The 27,860-nt window shown below is 36.4% G+C and overlaps 1 protein-coding gene across 1 annotated transcript in view; it reads left to right on the forward strand.

Annotated features, from left to right (window-relative positions):
- The window catches only part of fap (fibroblast activation protein, alpha), a 106,538-nt gene that overhangs the window by 75,742 nt on the left and 2,936 nt on the right, over positions 1–27,860 (forward strand). Inside the window, exons 19-24 of the mRNA XM_028806401.2 lie at positions 5,499–5,568; positions 19,848–20,042; positions 20,534–20,588; positions 21,254–21,353; positions 24,349–24,413; positions 24,740–24,812. Of these exons, the coding sequence (XP_028662234.2) occupies positions 5,499–5,568; positions 19,848–20,042; positions 20,534–20,588; positions 21,254–21,353; positions 24,349–24,413; positions 24,740–24,812 (558 nt within the window). The remainder of the gene's footprint in view (positions 1–5,498; positions 5,569–19,847; positions 20,043–20,533; positions 20,589–21,253; positions 21,354–24,348; positions 24,414–24,739; positions 24,813–27,860) is intronic.

Here is a 27,860-nt window from a genome sequence, read left to right on the forward strand (position 1 = left end):
ACTTGCTTTGTCAAGTTCACGATCAAAAGAATGCTCTCTAGTTTAGAAATCATCATTTACAAAAAAGATTAATTTTAAAATTTCAAAACAATAGGTTGTAGAATAACAATTAAAATAATTTAAATAAATGTTAAGACTAGGTAAGCAATGTACTAATAAATAATATCTGCTGATCCCATACATTCTGAACAATGTTCATGTTTTGTTTTTACTTACAATTCATTACATTAAAAACACAAAAAAATGGGCATGCACAATAGCTGAAATATTTCCTTAATATGAAATAGTGTATTACATGTAACTGACAAAATAAAAGAAAGACACACATATATTACTTTAATTAAGTTTGGGTCACCACGGACCACCAAAACAGGTTGATTGATCCATAACACTAATTTTACAAATGTTTGGAACTGTATTGGAAAGACACAACACCATATTCTTCTTTATAAGGATTACTGTTATTTGGTGTTTTTATGATGATAGAGAAAAAAGCTGCTTCAGGTGGTGTGGGAGACTTTGGAGGTCTGTTAGGCTAAGCTCTTTTGACTGGGACAGACATGCTATGTGATTTACATCAGTGGTTCTCACATATTTGAGAAAACAGGAACAGATTGTCCAAAGATACAAATGCTTGCTGTTGTAGCATAGCAAACAATGTTTAACTTTAGATACTTTTGTCCAATATGTATTAAAAAAATGAAACCTTAAATATACCCACTGTTTGTTTGTGTAAAACAACCATTTATTTCTTGTATAGCTCAAAATCACACAATGAATGCCTCAATCGGCTTTAACAGGCCCCATTTTCTGATAGACCCCCAGCCACGACTCTCTAGGAAGACAAGAAGACCCCTAATTAAACAAACAAAATGAAACAAAAGTATATACAGTAATACCAGAATATATGGTACTATAATAACAAAATAAGTGGAGGCAGAAAAAGGTTTGGGGATAGCCACCCCGTATAATGAAAATTTGGCAGAAAAAGAAACACATCTTTACAGAAACTAGACTGAACTAACATTAAACACTCAATTTGTTCAGCTTAAAACTTTCACATTTCAACCCACCGCTGTTACTTCAGGTGGGCTCTGCCCTGGGGCCCCTCCTTCCCCTTGGCAATATCTTTCATAAATATAACATTAGCTTTCATTGTTACGCTAATGACACCCAGCTCTACCTCACTAGCAAACCTACTTTTTCCTTTCCACCTTCCTTTCTTATTGATTGCATAGCAGAAATTAAATCCTGGTTTTCTTCAAATTTTCTTAAATTAAATAGTGACAAAACTGATTGGTACAAAGTTTTTAAAATTGTTATTGATAATTCCTCTGTCTCTCCTTCCCCACAGGTTAAGAGTCTGGGTGTCGTCCTTGATAGTACTTTATCTTTTCAGTCCCACATCAATACCATCTCCGGTCTACATATTTCCACCTGCGTAACAATAATCATATTCGCCCCACCCTCACTCCCCACCACCAATGCTATCCTTGTTCATAACCTTTTCACCTCTCGTTTGGATTATTGCAATTCCCTTTTCTTTGATCTTTCTCACAAATCTCTTTATAAGCTTCAACTGGTCCAGAATTCAGCTGCCCGCATCATTACTAGAACCCCTTCTATTCACCATATCACTCCTGTCTTTCAGCAGCTTCACTGGCTTCCAGTTAAGTTCCGCATTTAATTCAAAATTCTTCTGTTGACTTTTAAGGCTCTCCACACCCTTGCCCCTCCACATCTGTCCAACTTCCTCCATGTTGCCATTCCCTCCTGCACCCTTAGATCCTCTTCCTCCTTCCACTTGACTGTCCCTTTCATCCGTCTTACCACCATGGGTCCCCAGCTCTGGAACTCACTATCATCTAAGCTTAGAAATATTGAATCATTCTCACTTTTGAAATCTAAACTTAAAACTCATTTGTTTAAGACTGCTTTTTCTCTTTGACTACAATTGCATTGTGTGATTTAAAATTTTGTATTTTAGTTTTGTTTATAATGTGTGTTTTATCTGTTGTTCGGTGTCCTTGAGTGTCTAGAAAGGCACCTAGGAATAAATAAAATGTATTATTATTATAAGGAATGCTGTTCTATTTATATGTAACAGACAGGAAGAAGTGGGCTTTAATGGACTGTAACCAGAATTGAGATCATCCGGAGGAGGGTTCTGGGAGGTGGAAGTGATGTCATCTGGAGGCAGGTCTGGTAGCCCAGAAACAACCTTAATGGGACGTTTCTTCGGTTGTTCTGCAGAGGCAGAAAGGGGGAGAGGATTAGATGACAGTGCCACCCTCTGGTTTGGCTGAGAAACAACTTTATTTCAGCCTATAAACCATCTCTCATGCACATGTGTTTGTGACACAGTATATGATAACAAAAATTGCTGATCCATTTTATTCCTCACTCTTGCATTGGTGACAATGAATGCTCTTTCAAAGCACTGGATTTTTCTTTTTTTTTGGTTAATCATGGTGTATATGGCTAACATTGCCAGAGTATACTGTAGAGAAAACCAACATGGAGATGAGGACAGCAAACAGAATTGACAGTTCAGCCCTACCTTTTTTTATACAGCCTTTTTAAAACAAAGCTGTTCCTCAGCCTCCATACTCCTATATTGTTTAAGCTTCACTGCTGATGTGCCACCAGAAAATGTTTTAAAAACAACAAACACAGGAGTGCCATCCAGCCTTGTATCTGAGTGCTCTCCTCCTATTCACCTGTAGAAGTCGCATTCACTCATTCTCTCTTCTGTAGAGCATTGTCCACAGCTCGTTTCCCCAATCTGTCTGGGGCGTCACTTTTTAAAAGTGTGCCTAACCCTTGGATTCTATTTTTACAGAAATCTAGTGCATTCCGTATAGAAAAGATTTTCCTGGCCGTACCTTCAAGTTAAAAAAACATTTTGGTCCACCTGCTCTTGCTAAATTTTCTAAAACTATATCTAACCCTAATTTGTAAATAAGTAAAAATTAATTTAGTGGCATGAATCCCTGTCTTACTCCACATTCTTAGGCTGCAGCAGAAGCATGTTGTCTCTCATGCCGCTAATTTAATAAGGTTTGTGTTTTAATGTATAACTAGCTATGTTACCTGTAAAAGAGAGAAAATAAAATACATTTTTAAATAGTTGATATGTCTTGCCATATGTGTACCCTCAGCATTCATCCTACAGCTTTCTACGGTATTGTTCTGTGCCTTAACCTGTGTTGGCTTGCGTTTCCTCTCTTGACTGCATTCCAGTAAAGCCTGCTTCTCAGACTCTGCCATTTCAAGCCCCATTGCTTGTCTCCTCTCTGCTTTTTCACTACCACCAATGGTAGACAGGCCTTCATTAACCACTGTGAAAACATCATTAATATTCCTGCAAATACGTCCCGACTTTGAAGGTGACTCTCAGTGATCCTCCTACGTCTTTCTCTGACCCGACAGTTTGTGTCTCAATCGCATGAGACTGAGCAACCCCAGTGAAACTGACCAATCAGACAAAAGCCAAACTGACTAATCAGATCACTCAGAGGGACTGGAAACACACACTGACCTTAGTGTTTTATTATATAGTAGATGCTTCAGCAGTTGTACATTACTTACGTAATTACCATTGGGATTAAAGATATTATAATATATATATATATATATATATATATATATATATATATATATATATATATATATATATATAACTTTTGAAATTCAAGTTCCATAACTAAATAATACTGTAAAAAACAATATAAATGAGTCTGTGATATACAAAATTTTCAGTTTATCCCTCTGTCACTTGGACATACTGCAATTATTTATTTATATCTGGATTTTTTAGGGATCTTAACAGCTTTTACTTCTTTCTATTCCACTCCTTTCTGCTCTTTTCATCTTTGCATACAACAATCTCTCCCTTACATCCTCTCCATTCCAACCATACTCCATTACTGTGCTAGACTCTCTTCTAAATTTGCATTGATTACCGCCCAGAGTGCCCATCTCTGGCAAAAGCAATATTTTAAGTTAATGTGACCAGATATAAATGACTTTTGCTGCTTCAGTGTTGTTAGTCTGTCTGCTGCTACAGTAGGCAAAGAAATTATTATGGATCAGAATTTTGTAATGCAAATCAAAAAATGTTAGATTTGGATGTTAGTATTCAACATCATTTATATAAAATCGATGTGGAAATGCAGAATTTATGCTAAATGATTATTAGCTGTAAGTACTCTACCGTTTCCTTGATTTTAACAAAATGATCCAAACCATTCATTGACCACCTGTGTTGTATGGATGGGGACATTATCATTCCTGGAAATTTTCCTACAATCAGAAAAGAAATTCTGTACTATAGTATGACTTGAGCACTTGCAACTGCTTTATATTTATTGGTATTTGCCATTTTGTATTAAAGAATAAGTGAGCTTACACCATTCTGGTAAAAAAAAAAAAAAAGATGTCAAAGCAAAGCCACAAGAACGCATCACTCAGGGACACTACACTCAAGCCTTTAAACAGCTTTTGGTGTGCATCATGCTTGGCTCTCCTGGTAGATTTTTTTTATTGCTTCCTCTGCTCCTGCTTTTGTTCTTAGCCCCACTTTACTTGCGTTTTTTGGTTCAGTCTCCTAGCCTGATTCATAGTATGATTATCAGTCAAAAAACGAATGGTCTGTTCTCAATTAAACTTCCTGCTCCTGCCTTAGGCCATCATTTGCACTTAAATGATCTAATTTTTCCTTGCATCTTGAGTCTTTGCACATTTATTACAGCCAGTAAGTATATGCTTCCATTCATAGTTGCCCCTAGAGCATAATATTTTTTCCTTCTATGTTCCATACCAACATCGTCTTAACTACACTTCCTTATAAAACATTGCTAAGTGGCGCAGTAATTATATCCAACAGAATGAGAAATTTGGTATGCCGTGCACTTTTTGGCAAAAACTTAAGGAATATATGATTGTAACTTCTCAATTATCCCAATGATCATACCTGCTTAGAAGCACCTGCTTTCAATATTTTTGTATTTCCTTTTTTTTACTCATGAGCTTCCCTTTCTTGTTATTCAGATGGTAATTGAAACATTTTACTATTTTATTTTATTTTTCTAATTATTTTGTTAGGACACAAGAAACATACATGGCTTGTGCTAGCGTATGATATAATGGTGACTATTTTATTTAAAGGTGAGATGTATGCTCTTGAATGGTCCTACCTTTGATAAAGAAAGACCTCTAGTGACTGGAAAATAATTTCTCTCTCATATCAAAATGAATAACTGTTGTGACCATCCTTTTAAATTAAAAAACTGCCATGATGCCTTTATTTTGTCAGTTACCTGTATTACACAGAGGTACCAGTCTCCTCTATTCTATCAACTTTTTAAAGGAAAAATATATTGGGATGTATTTTAGGTGGTTACTGTATATATATATATATATATATATATATATATATATATATATATATATATATATATATATATATATATAATTTCTTTTTCTTTTTTCGGTAGAACTGTGGTATCAAATGACACTGCCACCCAGCTTTGACAAGTCCAAAAAATATCCATTACTAATTGATGTGTAAGTATTTATTACATTATGATTAAAATATATTGTATATTCAAATGTTATAGATTGGCTAGGCCATTTCAATATGTAATTATTATACTGTACATACTGGCTTCTTTTAAATGCAATGTTTATTATACTATATAAAAAATCAGGAGAAGACAAAAAAATTTTATAAAGAATAATAATGATGAAGAAAGACCTTAGTCATGTATTGCCAAGTAATTCATATTATTTTAAAATGATATTAATGCCAAGGCAAAGTTTAGTATAGTTTATAAGATAAAAGTACATGCATGTTAAACCACATGAGGTATTAATGTATTTTTACAAAGGTCAGTTGTCCACTTATACTTTTCCGTGGTGGAGTCCTAGGTTGACTCTATTTTCCCTTTCAGACTCTTTACTTTGTAGACCTTAATAAAATACCCCAAATCCCACCCATATGTTTATTCTTAACAGTCTGGTCAGGGTTGACTGTGTTGTAGTTCAAAACCTACCCATTGCTTTTACTTCTATAACACCAGGCAATTAGACAAAGTACCAGAACAGGATGAAGAGAAAGTTGCGCATTTTATTCATATATAGATTAACTTAAGATTTCCAACTGTGCCCTAAATATAAGCATAGTAAATTAAGTGTGACAATAACACCAATATAACCTTTATAATAGTTGGTTCATCTTACTTAGGCCACCAAGTGGTTCTCTGTCTTAGTATGTTGACTGGTTTCTTCTCCGGGGTGGTCTGGCACGAATCTTTGGATGGAATGGCAGAGACACAGCATGGTTCCTCTATGCATGCGATGGCAAAGACCCCAGCATGGCCATCTGCATGAATGCAGCAGCAGAGACACAGAAAGCCTCTGCAAGCATCATCGGTCCTGGCCTGATAGTCCAGGACACACCACTTGGACCAGTAGGTATGTAGGCCAGCCTCAGGCACAACTCACATCCCATTCCGTCCCTGGCCAATATGTCCTTTCACCTCAGCTACCTGAATTTTCTCTGGCTGTCTTCCTAGAAGGGAAGGGGTGCTCATGTTTCTAAAACATGTCCTCCTTCCAGAGGCTCACACATTTTACCTGTACAAGTAAACCTCATGCTTCTGATGTTACAGAACACCACAGCAGCAGCAGGGGTGTGAGTTATAGGAAAGTACTCCAGACTGATGCAGATTCTTCAACCCCCTACCACAAAATAAATTACCCAAGAGTAGTACAAAAATTCTAATCTGACCTAGTAGGGTCATAAAGTTGCCTGAACAACAACTGGCTTATGCATCTTCCTTGCAGGTTAAACATTTTAAAATTAGATATTGTTCGACATTAATTAAAAAAAAAGATCAACTTGTTTGTTAGATAATGCGGTCCTTTACAATTTACCATTGCAAATCATATCAAGGAGAATCTTAGTTCATTAGTGGCAACCATCTGAAAGAAAAACTAAAAAAAAATACAGTTAAATGTCTGACTGTGATGTACCCTCTTCTGATAGACTGCTTTAAATAACGAGTTACAGGTTACAGTTATTAGCACTATCGCTCTTATTATTATTATTTCCTGTGCAGTATTTGCATTTCTTGTTTGGGATAACTCATTAGAGGCATTATTAGTTTCTGTGCTAGAGCAGCAATTCCTTTAGACATAGCTGTTATCATGTGGCCATTTTATTAATAGGAATACTCCACCCAAACATTATATATATTTTTTAAATGTTACCCCATGTAGTTTGAGATAGCTGAGAAAAATGTTTGGAGGAAGAAATATTGAATAGTCAAATTCAGTGCTGTTGACAGGGGATCAGCGCTGGACAATGCTAAACAAATTGAAGAAACTGTCCATGAAAAAAGAAATAAATTCTCACGTAACTCGTGTTGCATAATCCACATTTCCAATATCCATTGGTATGGTCAAAATGTGCCAAATGTGTGCAATTTTTGCTAAAATATTAGTAATGGTTTCTTCCTGAAAGCTCCCCATTAAATGTTAACAAGGGAGACTTCATTCCTGCTGTGCTGTGCATTTGAATGAAAGACAGGTTTCTTCATCAATGAACCAAGAGGAGAGGCAGATCTTCGATTCTGATGCATAGACCTGTTGAATGTTGTTTTCCTTGTCCTTAAAAAATTATTAAAATTAACATTGAGTGTTTTATGAGATATCGGCCCTGAACTCCAAGACCTATATACAATGACAACTTCTGAAATAAAGGACCTATCTTTTTCAAAAAGTTGCATCGTGTTTCTCTTGTTACAGGCTCCAGGCCGATTGTTTTTGGTGCAGTTTGGTCCAGTGCTCATCCCCATATCCAACAAAATCGGTTTGACCTGCATTCAAAATTAACTGCCATAGAACTTTTTAATTTGTCTAATTTAATTTATCTTATTCAACCATATTTTTTAGCCTGTTCCATGTAGACATGGTACTAAGCCAATTGATTTGCAACAGTTTTGCAATACAGTATATTTAAATATACCTATACACACATATGCATGCACACACATACACTCTAGTAAATTTATACATGAAGGTAGCTGAGTTTTTAGATTTTTTGCCCTACCAGAGCATATGCTGGATGACAAAGAGAAAGAAACACACACACACACAAAATGTGGACTTGTGGACTTTACACAATTCCGTAAAATATGATGACATGTGATAGAATTTACAAATTTAGAAAACAAAATCATATATGTAAGTCAAAAATTGAGATACATCAAGTATAGCTTTACAAGTGCATTTTCTTGTGATTGCCACACTGCATGTAATTGGGTTACCTAAAGAGCACTTACTGCAATGAACATGACAAACAATAACAGGACAAAAAGAATGAAAACATGGATAAGTCGATCATGAGGCGAAATTGTGTTTACTTCAGCACTATTCAGATAGACCCAAAATACTGCAGAAAGTTCAGATTCGGGCAAAGATGATACAAGCAAAGAGGCAGTTCTGCCAAAATGCTAGTTACTGCAACAAGGCTTGAAGATCAGGGAAGAAAGAATACAGTGGAATTGATTATATGGAAGTCTGTGAAATGCACACCAGCAGAAATTTTGAAAAAGTTGGCACTTATGGCCACAACAGATATGCAAAGGTTGACATGGACTGAAGCATCAAGTCACCCCAGTATCCATCTATCTACGAGGTATGATCAAAAATACAGTGAATGTTTTAAAAAAGAAACGTTTATTGCAGTAAAAGATTTACAGCTACTAGTCACCCTCAAAATAGTCTCCTCCCCTTTGAATGTACTTATCCCAATGCTCCTGTCACTTTCCGAAGCAGTTCTGGAAGTTTTCTTTCGAGATTGTCTTTAGTTTGGCTGTCATGGCTTCCTGGATGTCCTCAATGGATTGAAATCATTTGCCTTTCAATTTAGGGAACAGTCAGAATTTGCACGGTGCCAGATCCGGTGAATAAGGTGGATGCGGACACAGCGTAATGTTTTTATTCGACAGAAATTGTTGTACTAGAAGGGATGTGTGACAAGGAGTGTTGTCATGATGAAGAATGTAACCGTTTCAACATTTTCCTCGGTTATTGATGTTGAAGGACGTCCTGATCTTTTCTCATCTTCAACCGAGTCAGATCCATTATGAAATCGATCAAACCACTTGTAAACAGTCTTCATTGTCTGTGCAGTGTCACCATAAACCGATTTTAACATCTGATGGGTTACCTGAGCTTTTTGCAATTTGAAACATAATTTTATGTTAATGCATTGCTCGATATCCATTATTAACGACAAACTTGAAAAACACACTTGAACTCAACAGTGGCTCACAAACGACTGACAGTATCAAACAAGTTGAAACTTGTCACAAACTACGCTCTAGGATGGACATGTCAGAACATTGAATTGTTTTGCGTTGCTCTTGGACGGTGCTCTGCATCAACATTCACCATACTTTTTGATCACACCTCGTATTTATTGTGGTAAATAATCAAACCTAGACGCAACAAAAAGGTATGGGGCAGCCTCCCGTATTCTTGAGAATTGGCTGCAAATGCAAAAAGGTTGAGAAAAATGGTCTTTACAAACAAGAGTCCAAAATAGAACTGAACAGGCTAGGAAACATGGCAGATATAAAGTTGAAAAGCAGGAAGAGGAGGGATCTTGGGACCAGAACTAGAAATGAGGTTTTTAGGAGGTGGGCTTTTCTGTTGGTATGGAAGTGACGTCTTCTGGGGCGGAACTGGAAGTGACGTATTGGGAGCCAGGCAGAATTTCCTGCATTTGGTCTGTGGGGAGATAAGAGAAAGGATTATTGCACTCTGTCACCCCCTGGTCTGACTGGGAATTACCTTCTTTTGAGCCCTTTAGCTGCCTCCCATGCACACGTGTGGGACACCATGTAGCTTGTGTACTTCATTTGGTCCAGTGTATTTAGTTTCAGATTAAATCATATTTAACTTGTTCCCTTGATTCAATCTCCTGTTCATTTTATTGTACATGTACTTGTGTACATAATAAATATTATATAAGGTAATGTACTTGATTGTATATCATTGTACAGTATAATCTTCTGTTAAATGATTTCCTGCATTATCACTAAAGTGAAATTTACATGAAGGTACCATTCCACACATTTATTTTCTGAGGTATTTATGCACAATGCCTAAAAGCATAATGTCAAAAAAATGGTAAATAACCAACCATCCCAAAGTGTTCTATATTTGCCTTCAGTTTGCTTGCTCAGCCATGAACTCCAGCACGGCCAGTTTAAGCTGTTTCATTGAATCTGCATGATACCTTAGGTTTAATGGAATTCCGTTCATTCTGAGATAGTGCATTTGTTTCAGGACAGGAATTCATTCTGTGGTGTCACAGCTAAGCATTTCCTGCCAGTTGCAAACCAAGCATGCTTTGGTTACAAAGAAGCTCTCGCATGTCTTTGAGCAAACGAAGGAGAACTCTGCCTGGGCCCCAGATGGGACAACTCTATGTGTGCAATGTCAGGCTAGCGCTCAGCCAGCACCCTGTTTCTGCTCATGCCTGGACTCTTACACTGTTTCATTAAAGGCCATCTTGAAGCACTTACAAAGATTTAGAGATGTAGTACAGCAAAAGAAATGCAGATAACAATGTAACATTTACATAATTACAAATGCCAAGATCAACAGTGAATACTTCATACTAAAAGACATTTAATTCTAATGAAATTCCAAAGACATTTAATTTTTTATATTTTATGAAGGTCAATGAAGAGACATAAGAAAATAAGTTTTGCTAACATAATGTTAATAAAGCATTGCAGTAGTCAGTTATATCTGAAATAAATGTATGAACTATCTCTAAACTATCTAATAGTTTATTTTTATTAACTGTATGATTTACTATTTAAAAGCTTCATTTGTGTAAGTGGTGAATGACTGATTTGTGTCAAAGACAACATGAAGGTTAGGTGTTGGTGTGTTAAATATTAGTTGAAGGGTTACAGCATCTTGTTTTTGTCTGCAGAACCAACTAATATTAAAAGACAAGTAGTGCTGATTCGTTTAATGTTTTAATCTTATTTAATGTTTTACCTCTTATTCTGTTATTAATAAAATAAATTAATAAAGAAAGAATAGGATAAGAATCACAAGGTTTACTTGATAAATAAAGCTGAGGACATACGCATGAATACTGACCCTGAAGTACACAGACATAACTGTAGCAGTAAATGACTCCATGCTGAATTTCAAAGGACAAAACATCACAACGTAAGAAAGGAGTACAGTGATCCCTCGCTATATCGCGCTTCGCCTTTCGCGGCTTCACTCTATCGCGGATTTTATATGTAAGCATATTTAAATATATATATCGCGGATTTTTTGCTGGTTCGCGGATTTCTGCGGACAATGGGTCTTTTAATTTCTGGTACATGCTTCCTCAGTTGGTTTGCCCAGTTGATTTCATACAAGGGACGCTATTGGCAGATGGCTGAGAAGCTACCCAGCTTACTGTTCTCTCTCTCTCTCTTGCGCTGACTTTCTCTGATCCTGACGTAGGGGGTGTGAGCAGGGGCGCTGTTCGCACACCTAGACGATACGGACGCTCGTCTAAAAATGCTGAAAGATTATCTTCACGTTGCTACCTTCTGTGTGCAGCTGCTTCGTGAAGCGACATGCTGCACGGTGCTTCTTTGCATACTTAAAAGCTCAAAGGGCACGTATTGATTTTTGACTTTGTTTTTCTCTGTCTCTTTCTCTCTCTCCCTGCTCCTGACGGAGGGGGTGTGAGCTGCCGCCTTCAACAGCTTTGTACCGGCGGTGCTTCGCATACTTAAAAGCCAAACAGCCCTATTGATTTGTTTGCTTTCCTCTCTTGCCTGAAGAAGGGGCCTGAGTTGCCTCGAAAGCTTGCATATTGTAATCTTTTTAGTTAGCCAATAAAAGGTGTCATTTTGCTTGGCTTTTCTCTACTCTCTATTTCTGACAGTCTGTGCTCCTGATGCGCACTCCTTCGAAGAGGAAGATATGTTTGCATTCTTTTAATTGTGAGACAGAGCTGTCATCTCTGTCTTGTCATGGAGCACAGTTTAAACTTTTGAAAAAGAGACAAATGTTTGTTTGCAGTGTTTGAATAACGTTCCTGTCTCTCTACAACCTCCTGTGTTTCTGCGCAAATCTGTGACCCAAGCATGACAATATAAAAATAACCATATAAACATATGGTTTCTACTTCGCGGATTTTCTTATTTCGCGGGTGGGTCTGGAACGCAACCCCCACGATGGAGGAGGGATTACTGTACTATAATAACATTTTTGTATGTGGTGTCAGTGATAAGTAGACCTAGACCATCTAAAAACAGTGCCGCACAGGCCAACAGAGTTTAAGGACTGTCAAATAGAGGGGTGTAGTCAACAGACTCTAAAACATTTAATAAATTAAGAATGACTTTCACAACATATGTCCCTATGCAGCTGTACTGTTAGGAAGGAAACCTAAATGGGATGACGAGGAGATAAAACGCAAGTCAGAAAATGCTGGCGACATCAAAATCGTAAGGAAAAAAATTCTTTAGCTAAAAGTAAAAAAACTAAACACAAAATTTAACTGCCAAAGTTTAGAAATCTAAATCACACCATCACTTTGAAAGACATTTTAGAATATCTGAAATCTCAGATATCGGGAGACACGCTCCATCAGCTTATAAAGCAGCACACAAGTTACATCATGTAGTGTGACTTTTGGGGACGCACCACCATCAACTGTCGAGGGCGTTGCAGGAACAATTACTCAAAATGGCAGCTTCTGCGATGGAGCCAAAATGTTGGTATAGCAAAACAAAAACATAATGATGAGAAACATTTTAATCAGTGTACAGGTTGTAACTTACACAACTAAATATATAGAAATGATCTTTTATATTAAACACCTCAGGGAATTCCAAATAAGTGTGCATTTTTTTAAATCTTAGCTAAACAAAATTCACTTTGTCTTACCACTGTGACAACAAACACAGGTACTATGTTGAATTTTCTTCTTGTTGATGTAAGAATAAATGTTAGAAATTATCTTCTGTTAACAAGCAGAAGAATCCAATGCTTTCCATTCTAAGATTTCTTAAAACATTTCTTTCTTAACCAAATTAGCAAACACTGTAATATATGATAAACAGCAAAAAAAATAGATTATTGTTGCAAATAGCAAAAACTAATTAGTATATTGCTGGAATGTGTGGATTAAAATGCTTTTTATTATGTCACAAGAACTGACAAAGAGTCCAAAAAGATTTGGGGCAGCCACCCATATATTATATCCTGGCTGCAAAATCGGAGACAAGACTGTTAACGACAGCGCCCCCTTTCATCCCACGGTGGTACAACATACATCAGGTGAGTCCAAAAGGCAACCCTCTGGCACGCATACCTAACACCATATATGACAAAAACCATAATACATTTTTTTTAGGTGTGCTAAATTGTTTGAGAATACTTTTAAGTGAAGGTGAATTGCTACTTTAAAAACTGCAGCATACACTGTCAAAAATAAAGATACCGGAGTGGTAATTCATAAAGAACCTTTATTTAGATTCATAACAGACTTCATACAATAAATAACCGTGAACAGATGGTAACAGATTTTTGAAATGCCAATGGGTCGGGGTTGTAAAATGACTCTTGGTGCATACAATAGCACTATAACAATAACTGGCTAAGTCCAGGTTTTCTTAATATGTTAGTGTCCTGCTAGGGTAGCCTACCATAAATTACAGTTTTTTTCTACATATTAGTTAGTTTTTTTTTAAAGCACAAAAAAACAAATTCATATTCAAAGTGCCCTTCCCTGGGCGGCACGGTGGCGCAGTGGTAGCACTGCTGCCTCGCAGTTAGGAGACCCAGGTTCGCTTCCCGGGTCCTCCCTGCATGGAGTTTGCATGTTCTCCCCATGTCTGCGTGGGTTTCCTCCGGGTGCTCCGGTTTCCTCCCACTGTCCAAAGACATGCAGGTTAGGTGGATTGGCGTTTCTAAATTGGCCCTAGTGTGTGCTTGGTGTTTGGGTGTGTTTGTGTGTGTCCTGCGGTGGGTTGGCACCCTGCCTGGGATTGGTTCCTGCCTTGTGCCCTGTGTTGGCTGGGATTGGCTCCAGCAGACACCCATGGCCCTGTGTTCGGATTCAGCGGGTTGGAACATGGATGGATGGATGGAAGTTCCCTTCCCAGAATTAAATGGTGCTTTGTCAGGCAGCGGCTTTACGAAGAACCACACAGCTCTGAAAAGAACCATATAGTGCCGTTAAACAACTATTATTTTAAAGTGTGTACCACAAAGATATGTAGTTCAGAATACTGAGAAAACTTCAAAGAATTATTATTTCATATTTTATTCATCAAAAGAAGTGTTTTGTTCCTAAAACGTTAAAGAGTTAAGTGCAATAGAACATTGCCAAACCTGCTTAATACAATTCAGCCTCTTTTTCATACTGATAGCAGTGAAGTGGGCCATTTTATATTCTTATTCATCAATTTGCAGGCTTCATAAAAGTGGTAAGTTCTGACAAATTCTGATTACCCTTGAGCAATGAATTATCGCATGCATTTTAAGGTCCTATTTAGCACTTATCAAAGTGCAAACTGCTTTCTTAAATTTGACTTAGTACACTGTCACAAATTACCTTTTCAGCATGAAATATACAGACTAAAAATAAATGTGCATTCCATTCATCCTAACTTTAAACCTAAAAAAAAACCCCACCAGATTTCTTCACTAATGCACCATCCGTAATTTTTCATTTTTTTGTGAAACAAAGTTTCATTATACTTTGTACATACTGTATTAATGATGTTGTCAAAGCTAATCACTTGAACATTCTACAGCTAATACAAAGAAAGTAATAAAATAAAATACAAGCATACATTATTTTATATAAAACACAATTTTAGAGTAGTGAACTGGCAATTTGAACACCTCATTTAGAAACACGGTCAATGATGGCAACTAAACTTGTGCCCTTTTGTTTTACAGCCAAATCCTCTCCATGAGGCCACCATTCCAGCACTAAAGGAAGATGATAAACTCTGTCCTAATTATTGAATATATAAAGCTGACTGTGAGTGTTTGTCTGGTGTAAGAAGTTGCACCGCTGAACAGATCTGTGCCCAAATTTTACACACATTCCCCATCTGTATAGTGTAACACCACAGGCTACGTTTCATTCTGAAATTTGTCACCCGGAGGAATTTTATGCAGTCGCCACACCTGCTCTTATTTGGGAAGCGCCCCCTAAGAGGCATTTTTGAGACCTAGAACAAGGTATTCAAAGCTGCTCCCCATGGTGGGTTTAGTGAGTGAAATTTTCATCTGCGTCAAAAAATGTTTTGCCCTGTAGAATTTATTTAATGACGTGTCCGGTTAGGGTCAAACTAAAACCTGGTAGGTTGCTAGTGCGTCATGCTAGTAACCTCACTCACTGGGTGTTAGTGGAACTTTATGGAAATGTCTCTATATATATAAAAACCAATGTCTGTCTTGTCTGTCTGTCCGCTTTTCACGAGAGAACTACTTAATGGATTTAGATCAGGGTTTTTTCTATAATTTGCTTGAACATTCCAGTTGATTTTGCAATTTTTCTCATCATGTTAAGTATCATAGTTCGCATGCGGTACTGATTTATTTGCGCAAATCTGAGAGACGCAGCAGGCCGAGGGGGGGGGGGGATGGGACTCTCCTCACTCACGTGCCAGCCTCGGGGCGTTCCTTACCTCTGGTTAGTTAGCGAACGAGAGAACTACTTAACGGATTTAATTTTGCAACTTTTCTCATCACAATAAGAATCATAGTTTGGTTGCAGGAGCGATATATCCACGCTAATCCGAGAGAGAGGCTGTGGGCTGAGGGCAGGGGGACACGTGACATCAGGAGTAGGGAGCCAGGCTGGGCCTTCCTTGCTGTCCTGTTTCATTTCTACGCAGGTGAAGCCGCGGGGGATGGCTAGTGTTAAATAAAGTGTTAAAAACAGATTACACAATTTATAGAAGGAGAACAATTTTTTAAGAAGAAGATTAATGCTGTTTTCTCTTACATCTTATTTAAAAATAAACAGATCCTTTTTTGTTTTACTGATTTTATAAATTATTATAGAGAGTAAGACACAAGTCACTCAGGGTTGCTATCAGTAGTACTACATCCCATTGATTCAGTTGTCATATTAGTCTCAACCGTCGACACCCATCCCATGACCAGTTTGGAAAGGTATATATGGTGGAGTGATATCTAGCATACAAGTTGATAAATATCTTGTATGTCTTTATTTGTAAGATGAACAAAACAAATGTAATAATAGATAGTGTTGCAGGAGGCATGTTTTACTTTTCTGATGACAACAGTGGTGCTTTACCAGCCCTCCATCAGTGTTTTGGACTGACTCAGAGTCAGAGTGGGATGAAACCTGTATCAAACCAGTCTGGCAAGGGTGATTGTGTTTGGACTTAGAGTGAATAAGCCATAACCTGACTTAACAAAAGCAATTGGGGGATAATTTGTACCTTGGTGCTTTCCTTGGTAAATGGTCCAGAACGGGACAGTTGGACTAATTCTGTTGGTCTGAAGTATGGCTGTTTATGATTGGTTTTGGATCAAAGGCTATTCTGTACCACAACACCCCACTGGCTTGTGATTTGTGTGTAAGAATGGTGGAATGTTGGTCACCTTGCCTTTACCTCTGTCTCTAGCCATGGGTGGATGACGATGATGAACACAACTCTATCTTGGCAGCCGTATTGAGACAGGCATGTGGCCTGTTGCTATATTCCATTCTAAGGTCATGTGGTAGCAAAGCAAGCTGGACTAAAGATAAGCCAAGAACTGCCTTTGGAGACAAGATGCACTGTTACTTAGACCATAAATACATTCACATTGTATTCTGCTTATTAATGAAACATAATTAAATTTGTAATTTAGCTCTAGCCTGTTCCTTTACTCTGTCTAATTGCCTGAGATTACAGATGTAGAAGGGAATAGGAGGAGGAAGTGCTAACTTACCTAACAACAAAGTGGTAAGTATATGGAATTTAAGGCATTTTATTAAGGTCTACACGATAAAGAGTATAAAGGCGAAAATAGGGTCACTGTAAGGCCCTACAAGGCAAAACACCAATTAATTTTAGAATTTCATGTGAATAGCCACTCAATTTCACTTGCAGTCAGTAATTTTAATTCTCTTTTTAATGCCAGTTGATTTTTTTTAAAGCTCAGCATTCAGTGATCCTGCATATTTCTTTTTTTTAAGCATTTTATTGATTTTAGTAAAATCAAATAACATTCCATACAAGCAAGTCAAGTTTAACAAAACTAGGTTCGAAACAAATCAACCCCCAATCCTGCATATTTCTGATCATATCTTCTGATGTCCTGCTAATCTGCAAAACAGATTATATTATTTAACTTATACGTTTTTCCCAAAGATATGGTCAGATGTTCTCTATGAAGATATTAGTTTGTGTAGAAGTGAATGAATAAAATTTTAATAAGTTGGTATTAACGAGTTGAGTCACAGATAGATGGATTAAAAGTGTTTAATATTTTGAGGAGCGTGTCTGAGATAACAATGGAATGACCACTGCAATTTCTACAGAGGGCATCAGTTTGTTATCAATAAAAAGGTGTCATTTCTTGAGTTACTATGGTGCACATGCAAGAAAAGGGAGAATTATCTTGATTATGGGTGGTGAAACATCAAAAGCTGCAACAACTATAGTGGCTACAGCATCTAAAAGATTTAATACACCATTAAAAAACCCTGCCATTATAAGTGTAAGAAAGCTCATAATTGGAATCAGCAAGAGAACATTAATGATAATTTGTTTATTGTCATAGTTTGGTATATAAAGTGGATGTCAGCCAGAATTTGTTTAGTGTTGTTCAGTTTCCCTACCACCATAATACACTGTCCTTCAGAATCAGTGGTTGACTTAGTATCGTAAAGAGAATAGGAAATTTATGAATCAAAATTCTCACTTTTCAAGTGTTCTTACCTTATTTAACAGTAAAAAAGCTGACCAATCCAATCTCTTCAACAAGGTTGATGTTTCATATTTAAATGTTTCTCCTGCAGGAAGACTACAGTATATCTGGCTACAATAATAGTGATAATAACAGGTTACATTTATTGAGCGCCTTTCGCAAACCCAAGGTCGCTTTACATACAGATGACAAAAGTTCGTAGAAGAGGAAAGTTTTCAGTTGCGATTTAAAAGTGCAGAAACAGGAGCAATCTCGGAGAGACTGAGGAAGAGAGTTCCAGAGTTGAGGTGCTATACTACTGAAGGACCTGCCTCCCAAGGTGGAGAGTCTGGTGTGTGGGACAGTAAGGACATGACTGCTCGAGGACCTGAGAGAGCGACAAGGAGTGTAACGAGCTCGGAGCTGAGTGAGGTAGAGGGGGGCAAGGTTATGTAGGGCTTTGGAGGTGAGAAGCAGAATCTTGAATTTAATCCTTGATGGAACCAGTAACCAGTGAAGCTGGGAGAAAACAGGTGAGATGTGAGCAAAACGCTTTGTGTGGGTGAGGACTCTAGCTGCAGAGTTCTGAATATATTGTAGCTTCTGTATAGATTTTGCAGGGAGGCCAATGAAGAGGGAATTACAGTAATCAATACGAGACATTATGAAACAATGAACCAGAGTTTGAGCATCAGACAAGGACAGAAATAGATGGAGGCGGGCAATGTAATGGAGATGATAGAATGAAATGAGCTATGATATCACTCTTTCCCATTTGTAGTCCTGATACCTTTAATATTAAGTGTGTTTTTGTATTTTAAAGTTCATCCTTCTTGACATAAACAGAAAAACATCATCTTTTAAAATCTTTGATATTTCAGTAGAATTTAGCATTATGGCTTAAATCCATTGAACTTTTGCAAAGTAATGATAATGAAAGTAAAAAGCAGAGTAAGTTAACAAAACAAATAATAAGGTAATAAAAGAAATAAAAAGTAAAGTAATAAAGAAAGAAAACAAACAATAGGAGAAATGCCAAGATAGAAATGATAAACAGAAATGTTAATAGACAGGTAGACAAGTTAAATATTTCTTGACTGATGCCTTTATCCAAGGCAACCTTCAACATTTCTGATACAATTGGTTCAATTTCTTTTGCTTTCCTAATTGGAGTGCAGGCAAGACAAGTGACTTCTCAGGGTCACACAGTGTCAGTAACGGGATTTGAACCCACAACCTCAGGGTTTGAAATTCAAGGCCTTAACTACAACCCTGCTAATAGAGAAAGAGGAATTTTGATGCCATATAAAATGTCTATTATCTTATATATAAACATCTACATATAAACATCACACAGTGTGTGTGTCTGTCTGTCCAGCCCGGAAGTGCGAGGCTACAGCAAGAAGATCAAAGAGCCGGCAAGGCAGCCCCAAGTTAACGAGTCAGAAGAAGAAAGAAGTACAAGGCTACAGCATGAAGCCGAAAGACAAAAGTGAAACCGCCGAGGAAAAACAAAAGAGAGAGAAACTCGCTTAGCCGCTGATAGACAAGGGGGGCGAGCACGTCCGCAAAACGAAACCACCGACTCTGCATTTCAATTTTTTTTTTGATGATTTCAATAGTTTCTAGCAGCCCAGGCTTTTTACTGCATGGGCTTACACAGCTAGTTTATAATAATCATTAACAATTTTGACTTCAGCCTAACTCTTTCCTACATTTTCCTAATGAGTCATTTAGTTGGCAGTAATATAAATTGTAGTTTAGTTGTTTTTAAGCTATGTGTGACCTACAATACTTCACACACCAGATCGTTATTTATGGATGTGTATATACTAACCCTTCATTTGAAATGCTTTTAGGTATGCCGGACCATGCAGTCAGAAAGTAGATTACCGATTCCGGCTCAACTGGGCAAGCTACCTTGCAAGTACGGAAAAAATTATTGTAGCAAGTTTTGATGGAAGAGGTAGTGGTTACCAGGGTGACAGAATCATGCATGCTCTGTACAGACGACTAGGAACGTACGAAGTGGAGGATCAAATAACAGCTGCACGGTACAGTATATGTGTTCTGTCTAAGATTACAATAACTAACAAAATAGGAGGTGTTGATAATTAAAATACACAAAACAAAATGAGTGTTAAAAAAGAATAATCAAATATTCTAGAATGAAGAACTGATGAACTGTGGCATAAAGAGCATTGCAAGCCTTTGAAATTTTGTGTCTCCAGTAAAAATTAATAAATCATTGTGTTTCTTTAAATGCATTATTTTCTGCACGTAATAAAAATGTTTTTATATTATCTCTAAGCAATGCTATTTTTTTAGCTGTGTATAAAGTTAGTGAAATGTTATTGAGTGGCTGGACCTGGTGAATATCCTGAATGTCTAAATATATATACTATATATGTGTGTGTGTGTATGTATGTATTTATGTGTATATATATATATATATACATACATATATATATATATATATATATATATATATATATATATATATATATATATATATATATATATATATACTTTTTTTTCTCCTCAGAAAATTTATTGATATGGGCTTTATTGATAAGAAAAGGGTCGCCATTTGGGGCTGGGTAAGTCTGTATATATCTTTCAAGACAGGACAATATGTAATTAAGCTGTTCATTTGAAATTAGTTTTTTAAATTACATCAGTTAGAAATTATATTTACAGTATGATACATTATATACATTCATTAACCATATTTAATCTGAATGTATAATATTTAAATAGCATACTCTAAATAATTTGTTTTATAAGCTTAAAAGAAACCAAAATATTTTATGCAGATATTTTTAATGATTGTTTAGTACTACAGTTTAATACCTTGACTGAACCGTGTTTCACTTACTGTAATGTTTTTCAGAACATCAACATCATTTAATAACAAAAAGAGCACAAAAATATTTTAACAAAAAACTGGTGAAAGTGTGAATAATTTTTCATGCTATGTTAATAAAAAGTATTAATTTTCCAACTATAAGCACTTTCAATTTACTAGAGAAATACTTACTGATTTAAAATATGTGTGGCAAAGTGGCTCCAATAAACTTAAATAATAAACCTTTGTGTATTTATATGTGAAGGAAATATCAGAATTCACCCACTCAAGTGGGTGAATGCCAATGTAATTTTTTTTCCTTTCAGAAGGTGTCTGTAACTCATACGACTATCAATTCAAGATGAAGCCTACCTACTTGACAACATATAACATTTCTCTCTCTTTTTCTTCTTCTAGTCCTATGGTGGATATGTTACTTCTATGGTTCTTGGGTCTGGCAGTGGTGTGTTCAAGTGTGGTATAGCTGTAGCACCGGTATCAAAGTGGGAATATTATGGTAAGGAGACACATAATTTATAATGAACACCATATCATTGTGGCAAAAATGTGCATATGGTGTCTTTTTAAATATTAACGTATACTGTATTGTGTGAGTGTATAAAATCACGATCCATTTTCAGACCTCCTCAATCCAATTTCAGCTCCTTATGGTGGATGATCAGTAATGAGGGCATTGGGTTAAGGCATAGCCTGCCTGAGAGACATCTCACTGTAAATATAGAGTATGCCAGCTGTTTTCACTCTGCAATGGACCGGCGTCCTTGACCAGGGTTTGTTCCTAACATTATTTATATATAAACAGTAAGAATAAGATATGAGTACCATTCCTTTTGTACAATTTCAATAAGACGCACTATTGACCAGTTTCTACCATCTAGCAGATATGAAGCACTATTAATTTAGTATTATTTCAGCTGATAATGGCAAATTGTACTGAGGTTGTCTCACTTTTTATTTTTTCCTATAAATTTATATATAGAAAATCTACAATTTTATCAGCATGTATTGTAAATTAGACTATACTGGAAATAACTGCAAAGTTTTGCAGAAGTAGAAGTGGTGGTTTTTACTTGATGCTACAATAGACAAATATGAATTCAGTTTCACACACTGCATATAGATTAATATTTTGGCAAGTATGCGTATATGTAAATATACAAACACATAAATGTTGTTTATGTGACAATCTAAAAAGCAACTGATTTACTTAAAAGAACTTAAGAGAACTACATAGCTATTAGCTAATTAATCAAGTGTGATGTCTTGAGAGGTCTTCTTTACACTAAAATTTCCCTATTTATTGCACATCCCATATCCACACAAGTAAACCAAATCCTTTTGCTTTCTTTTCTTTTTTCTATACTCAGTAAAAATTTTAGTTTGTTATGTTAAATGATGCAGTTTAGTCTAATCTTGTTTGTTTTGTAAAACACATCATGACTCTTTATGATGTGAAAGGTATTCAAAGGTTATGATTTCATGTGTTGCTTGTGGGTTTCCCCTTTGCCTGCTTTCAACATCCCTGCCATTCTGCAACACCTCTTCTGTATACAAATACATTACAACATGTGTTTGATATTTAGTCCATATGGTGTTTGTCATTAGGGCTGTGTAATGAAGAATCCTATAATGTACAATGAAGGAAATATACAAAAGTTATATAGCAAGCTACTAAGTATAAGCTGTGACATTTATGCCTGTGTTTATGTATACCTAGCAGAAAAACACGATAGTGTGAATTTCATAATGAAGGCGATTCTATATATAAGGTAATTAAGGGATGTCATTCAAAGTAATGTTTGTACCTGGAACAAAACAAAGAATTAAAACAAAGCAATGAGATGTACTGTTCACAGATTTTTTTTTGTGTTTAAGCCATTCCATACTAGAAAACAGGAAATGTTACTGCATTCTAATAATTACTTCTTTCAGTGTGGTGTCTCTTTTCTAAAGTATGCTATGAAGCTTAAGGAGTACATTGACTAATTACAGAATATTTTATATCCAGTACATGAAAATTTATGACTATGTCCAAGAGGTCTTATGGCTTATCCTGACATAAACATACAATAACTTTATGACAGACTCATTTTTAGCCTTCTGGGAATGGCTCTTAGAGGGCTAAGACCTCAAAAATATCAAAAATATTACCTTGTTCGTGATCAGCAACCTCAAAATATAAAATGACACTCCATGTGCCTATATTACGAATCCCAATTTTTAGAAGTTTTCTAAAAAATGAGTAATTTAGACCCCTCATATCCCATCAGGAAGTGAACCCCTGTAGTTAGTTGATGTGGCTTATGCAGCTTCAAGTCCTTCTGATCGTATTTGCTCAAGAGATCTATTGTTTTACTCTTTATCATAAAGGCATAATTTCCTGCACAAAAAGTATGGTCCAAAAATGGCCCAAAAATGAGGGTTGGTTTTGGGTGTAAAAGGTCAAAAATAAGAGAGAGCCCAAAAAAAAGATTGATGTCTTGCATAACTAGACATCTAGACAAATTGAATGGTATGTCATATTGGGGAATTTCCTCGTACCATTGAGTCAGGAGGTGCTGGAAAAAGAAGAAAATAATTTCAAAGCATTCACAAGTACTGTACATACTTGCTTATAAGTCATGTCTTGAAACCCAAAAAATCGATCATAAAATCAGACCCCGAATTATACGTCCATTTAAAAATACGACACTTAATTTATTTATTTTTTTACATCTTCTTGCTTCCTTCAATCTCGCATCAGTTTCTTTCACACATCGAATTTTGTTGCAGCAGTGCAGTTACCATTTTCTTTGGCCACTTCAACGACTTTTAATTTAAAACCAGCTTCATATTTTCTTCTGATAAAACGCTCCATTGTAGGTAAGGGATGCTCTTATGATAAAGGTGTATGAGCGTGTGAGATACACAAAACACAAAACACAAAACAGAGCAAACGTCGCTTTGGAATAGTTCGGGTATTACTGTGTGTTCACGTAGGCACAATACAATAGAAAAAAAAGGCAGTGTGCCATGGTTACTCTCTCAGGTGGGTGTTAGCATATCATAATCTCTTGTACCAATAGCGTGAGTTTTCTGCATTCGACTTGTATGACCAACATTATAAAATACCAGAAATTATAGGATAAAATCAAGCCCCGACTTATCCGTGGGAGAACTTAAATGTGAGTATTTACAGTAAGTTTTATGAGCACAATAAGGTAAACCTTTTTCTCTGATTCACCATTGGGTGGGCCTATGACTCTTCTAGGTGGGCACTGATCACCCCCTCCAACCTTCATACCCCTGGTGACTGAAATTACTTCAACTTCAAATCTGTAGCCAAACAGACTGACAGTAGACATGCTGGTTTTTAGCATGCCATGATTTTTGTTAATGTTCTTCAGTGTTGCGCTATATACTTCATAATAAACACTGTCCTTTATACACAGCATATTTAGTTGCTGTGTTATGTTATTAACAATAACAGTTTATGTTATTTGACTTTGCAGATGCAGTCTATACTGAACGTTATATGGGAAGGCCTATTAAATCAGATAATCTTGCATACTACCAGGTATGTACTGTATGCAAGGTTTTTCATTATGTTTTATTCCCTTTTAAAATTACCATATATCTAAAAACTTCACAACCCTTAAATATTAATAACATCTTTTTCACAACCGAATCATTCTAGATATAAAATGTTGAAAAGATTGAATTGTTTTAAAGAATGACAAAACTTGTATCATATGTAAATTGCAAAGACTACATGAGAAACAAATGCTGTCTTGTCACCATGTTACGCTATTTTTCTCATTATTTCACCCACTCAATAATAATTTTTACAGTAACTTTTGTTTGCTCAGTTTTAAAGCAGCTATTATTTTTTTATTTCAACAGAATTCAACAGTAACAGAGAGAGCAGCAAACTTCAAATCTGTTAACTACCTCCTGATCCATGGAACAGCAGATGGTAAATGGCACTTTAGAGAGCACCAAATATTTGCTTGTGCAAGACTGAAATAGCGTTGAAGCAGCCAATTAATTACTTTACAGGATAAAATGTACAGTGCCTTTAAAAAGTGTACAGAGCCCTTCACTTTTTACACATTGTACTTTGCAACCTTATGCTAAAATCATTTCAAATCATTTTTACCTCATCAAGCAACACTGAAAACCCCAGAATGTCAAAGCGATAACCGGATTTTAGAAATTTATGCAAATTTATTAAAAATAAAATATGACATTGAGACAAGTATTTAAAGCCTTTAAACCATTCATTCACCCTCTTCCTACAACCTGAAGTATTCTTGGGTTTGATTTAACAAGATTTGCACACCTGGAGATTTTTGCCGTTCTTCTCTGCAGATCCTCTCAAGCTCTGTCAGGTTGGATGGAGACCATCAATGGCCAGCTATCATCAGCCAGTCCAGATATGTTCAAGTCGAGGCTCCTGCTGGACCACTCAAGAACATTTGCAGAGTTGTTCCTATACCACTCCTTTGCTGTCTTTGCTTTGTGTGTAGGGTCATTTTCATGTTAGATGGTGAACCTTGTGCCCATTCTGTGGTCCAGGGCACTCTGGAGAAATTTTTAATTAAGGAAATATCTGTACTTTGCTCCGTTAAGCTTTTCCTCAACCCCTTTCTAGTCTCTCAGTCCCTGCTGCTAAATAACAAAACCACAGCATGATGTTGTCATCACCAATGTTCACTGCTGGAATGCTATTGTGCAGGTGATGAGTGATGCCAGGTTTCCTCGAGACATGACTCGTATTTCAATCTTGGATACATCAAACTAGAAAATCTTGTTTCTTAGAGTCGTTTAGGTACTTTTTTGCAAACTCCAAGCGGGATTTCAAGTGTCATCTGGCCACTATGTGATAAAGCCCAGATCAGTAGAGCATTACAGTGGTGGTCATTCTTCTAGAAGTTTCTCCCATCTCTACAAAGGTTCTCTGGAGCTTAGCCAGAGTGGTCATTGGGTTCTTGGTCACCTCTCTTACCAAGGCCCTTGTCCTTTGATTGCTCAGTTTGGTTTAGCAGCCAGTTCTAGGAAGAGTTGTAATTGTTAAAAAAATGGAGGCCACTGTGCTCTTGTAAACCTTTAATGGTGCAGAAATTTTTCTGTAGTCTTCCCCAAATCAGAACAGATTTGTTCAGTCTTATCTGTAAGCTTTTTATCTAGTTAACCTTTGTTGGACGATTCTGCAGTCATGACTGCAAGGACAACTAAATGTATTCTAGACCTCATGCCTTCTTCTTTGGTTAAGGTTGCTTTGCCTTTTCTTCTTAATTTTATTACCAGTATTACGTATCAATACATCTCTTTATACTGGCTTGGTCCCTTCCAGCCTAAAGAAGTTATACCTGTCCTCAAAAAACCTGGAGTTGACCCTAAGGATTTTAAAAACTATTGACTTATTTCGCACCTTCCTTTTCTTAGTAAAATCTCAGAACATGCTGTTGCGGTCCATTTGAAAGGCCATCTTTCCTCTAATGACCTGTTTGAGGAATTTCAGTTTTGTTTTAGGGCCAATTACAGTACAGAGACAGCACTCATCAGGGTGACTAATGAATCATGGTCTTTAAACACTAATAATCTTTTTAGACCTTCCTGCTGCTTTTGATGGGTTACAGCATGATATTCTTTTGTTTAGACTTGAGAATGAGTTAAATCTTGTTGGAAATGTTCTTGAGTGCTTTAAATTGTACTGCAGGGACTGACAGCAATTTGTTGCCATCAGTAAGTTTAGGTCTGACCCATCTTATTTGTTCCAGGGGGTCCCTCAAGAATCAGTTCTTGGCCTTTTGCTCTTTATCATTGTTATGATGATGATACACAGATTTATTTACACACAGGGCTTATGCAAACACTGGTGGCCTGTTTAGCTGACATCAAACACTGGTTGTCTGAACACTTTCTCAGACTGAATAGTGATAAATCTGAGGCTTTAATTATTGCATCTCCAAGCACTTTAAGGAAAATAGATAATGTTTCAGTAAAAATTCCAGGCTTTATTACATCGTTGTTTGCACAGGTTAAATATCTTGGCATCATTCATGATCCCACACTCACCTTTGATCCACTATTAATAATAATACCAATGCTGCCTTTTTCCACCTTATACAAATTTCAAGGCTGCATCCATTGCTCCCTTGATACTGTAACTGAGATGCTTATTCATGCTTTTGTCACCTCGCGACTTGACTAATGCAACACAATGTTGTTTGGTGTCCCTCCTTGGAGCCTAAAAAAGCTACAATATGTACAAAACTCAGCGGCAAGGGTGGTTATGCAGTCGACTTAAATCTGTCTTTCTCCGCGTTGTATCAAGGACAATCGAGCCAGAGGCACGTAGGGGCGAAACAGAAGTTTTTTATTTTTCTTTCCAGAAACAAAAATAAAAGAGAACAGGGTGTCACACAACAGCTTCTTCCCCATGCCCCTTACAGCATTCATCATACCTTTTCCTTTAATAACACATTTAACATGTTACATATAGAACTATTTACAAAATATTATTCAAATATTCCAGAGAAAACTGTTTACAATACACTTAGACTTAAACAATAAAACATTCTAACTTTATAATCTTATATATTCTTAACAAAAATAGAGTAGCATAACTTTCCAGGAAGAAAAAGAAAAGAGAACAGGGCGTCACACAACAGCTTCTCCCCTATGCCTATTAAATGATAAATCAAATCAATTACAGATTATAAACACAAATATTAATACAAAATAATAAGATTTAAAATAAAAATTAAAATCCAAAATATACATATGGTGATTTTGTACACCATTCCGAAATACATTAAAATGCTGTTCACCACTCTTAAAAAAATAACCATGAACTTTTTCTTAATTTTCAAAAGTAAACATACAAGAACTACATGTGAGGGCTTTGGAAAACTACACATGACTTAATATACACTTGAACAATCCCAAATAATATACGTGACAAATAAAATAAAAATTAGAAAATGCTTGGGGAGAGCTGAAAACGGGACCTACCCCT

Source organism: Erpetoichthys calabaricus, chromosome 8, assembly GCF_900747795.2.
Source record: "Erpetoichthys calabaricus chromosome 8, fErpCal1.3, whole genome shotgun sequence".
In the NCBI taxonomy this organism is placed as follows: Eukaryota; Metazoa; Chordata; class Cladistia; order Polypteriformes; family Polypteridae; genus Erpetoichthys; species Erpetoichthys calabaricus.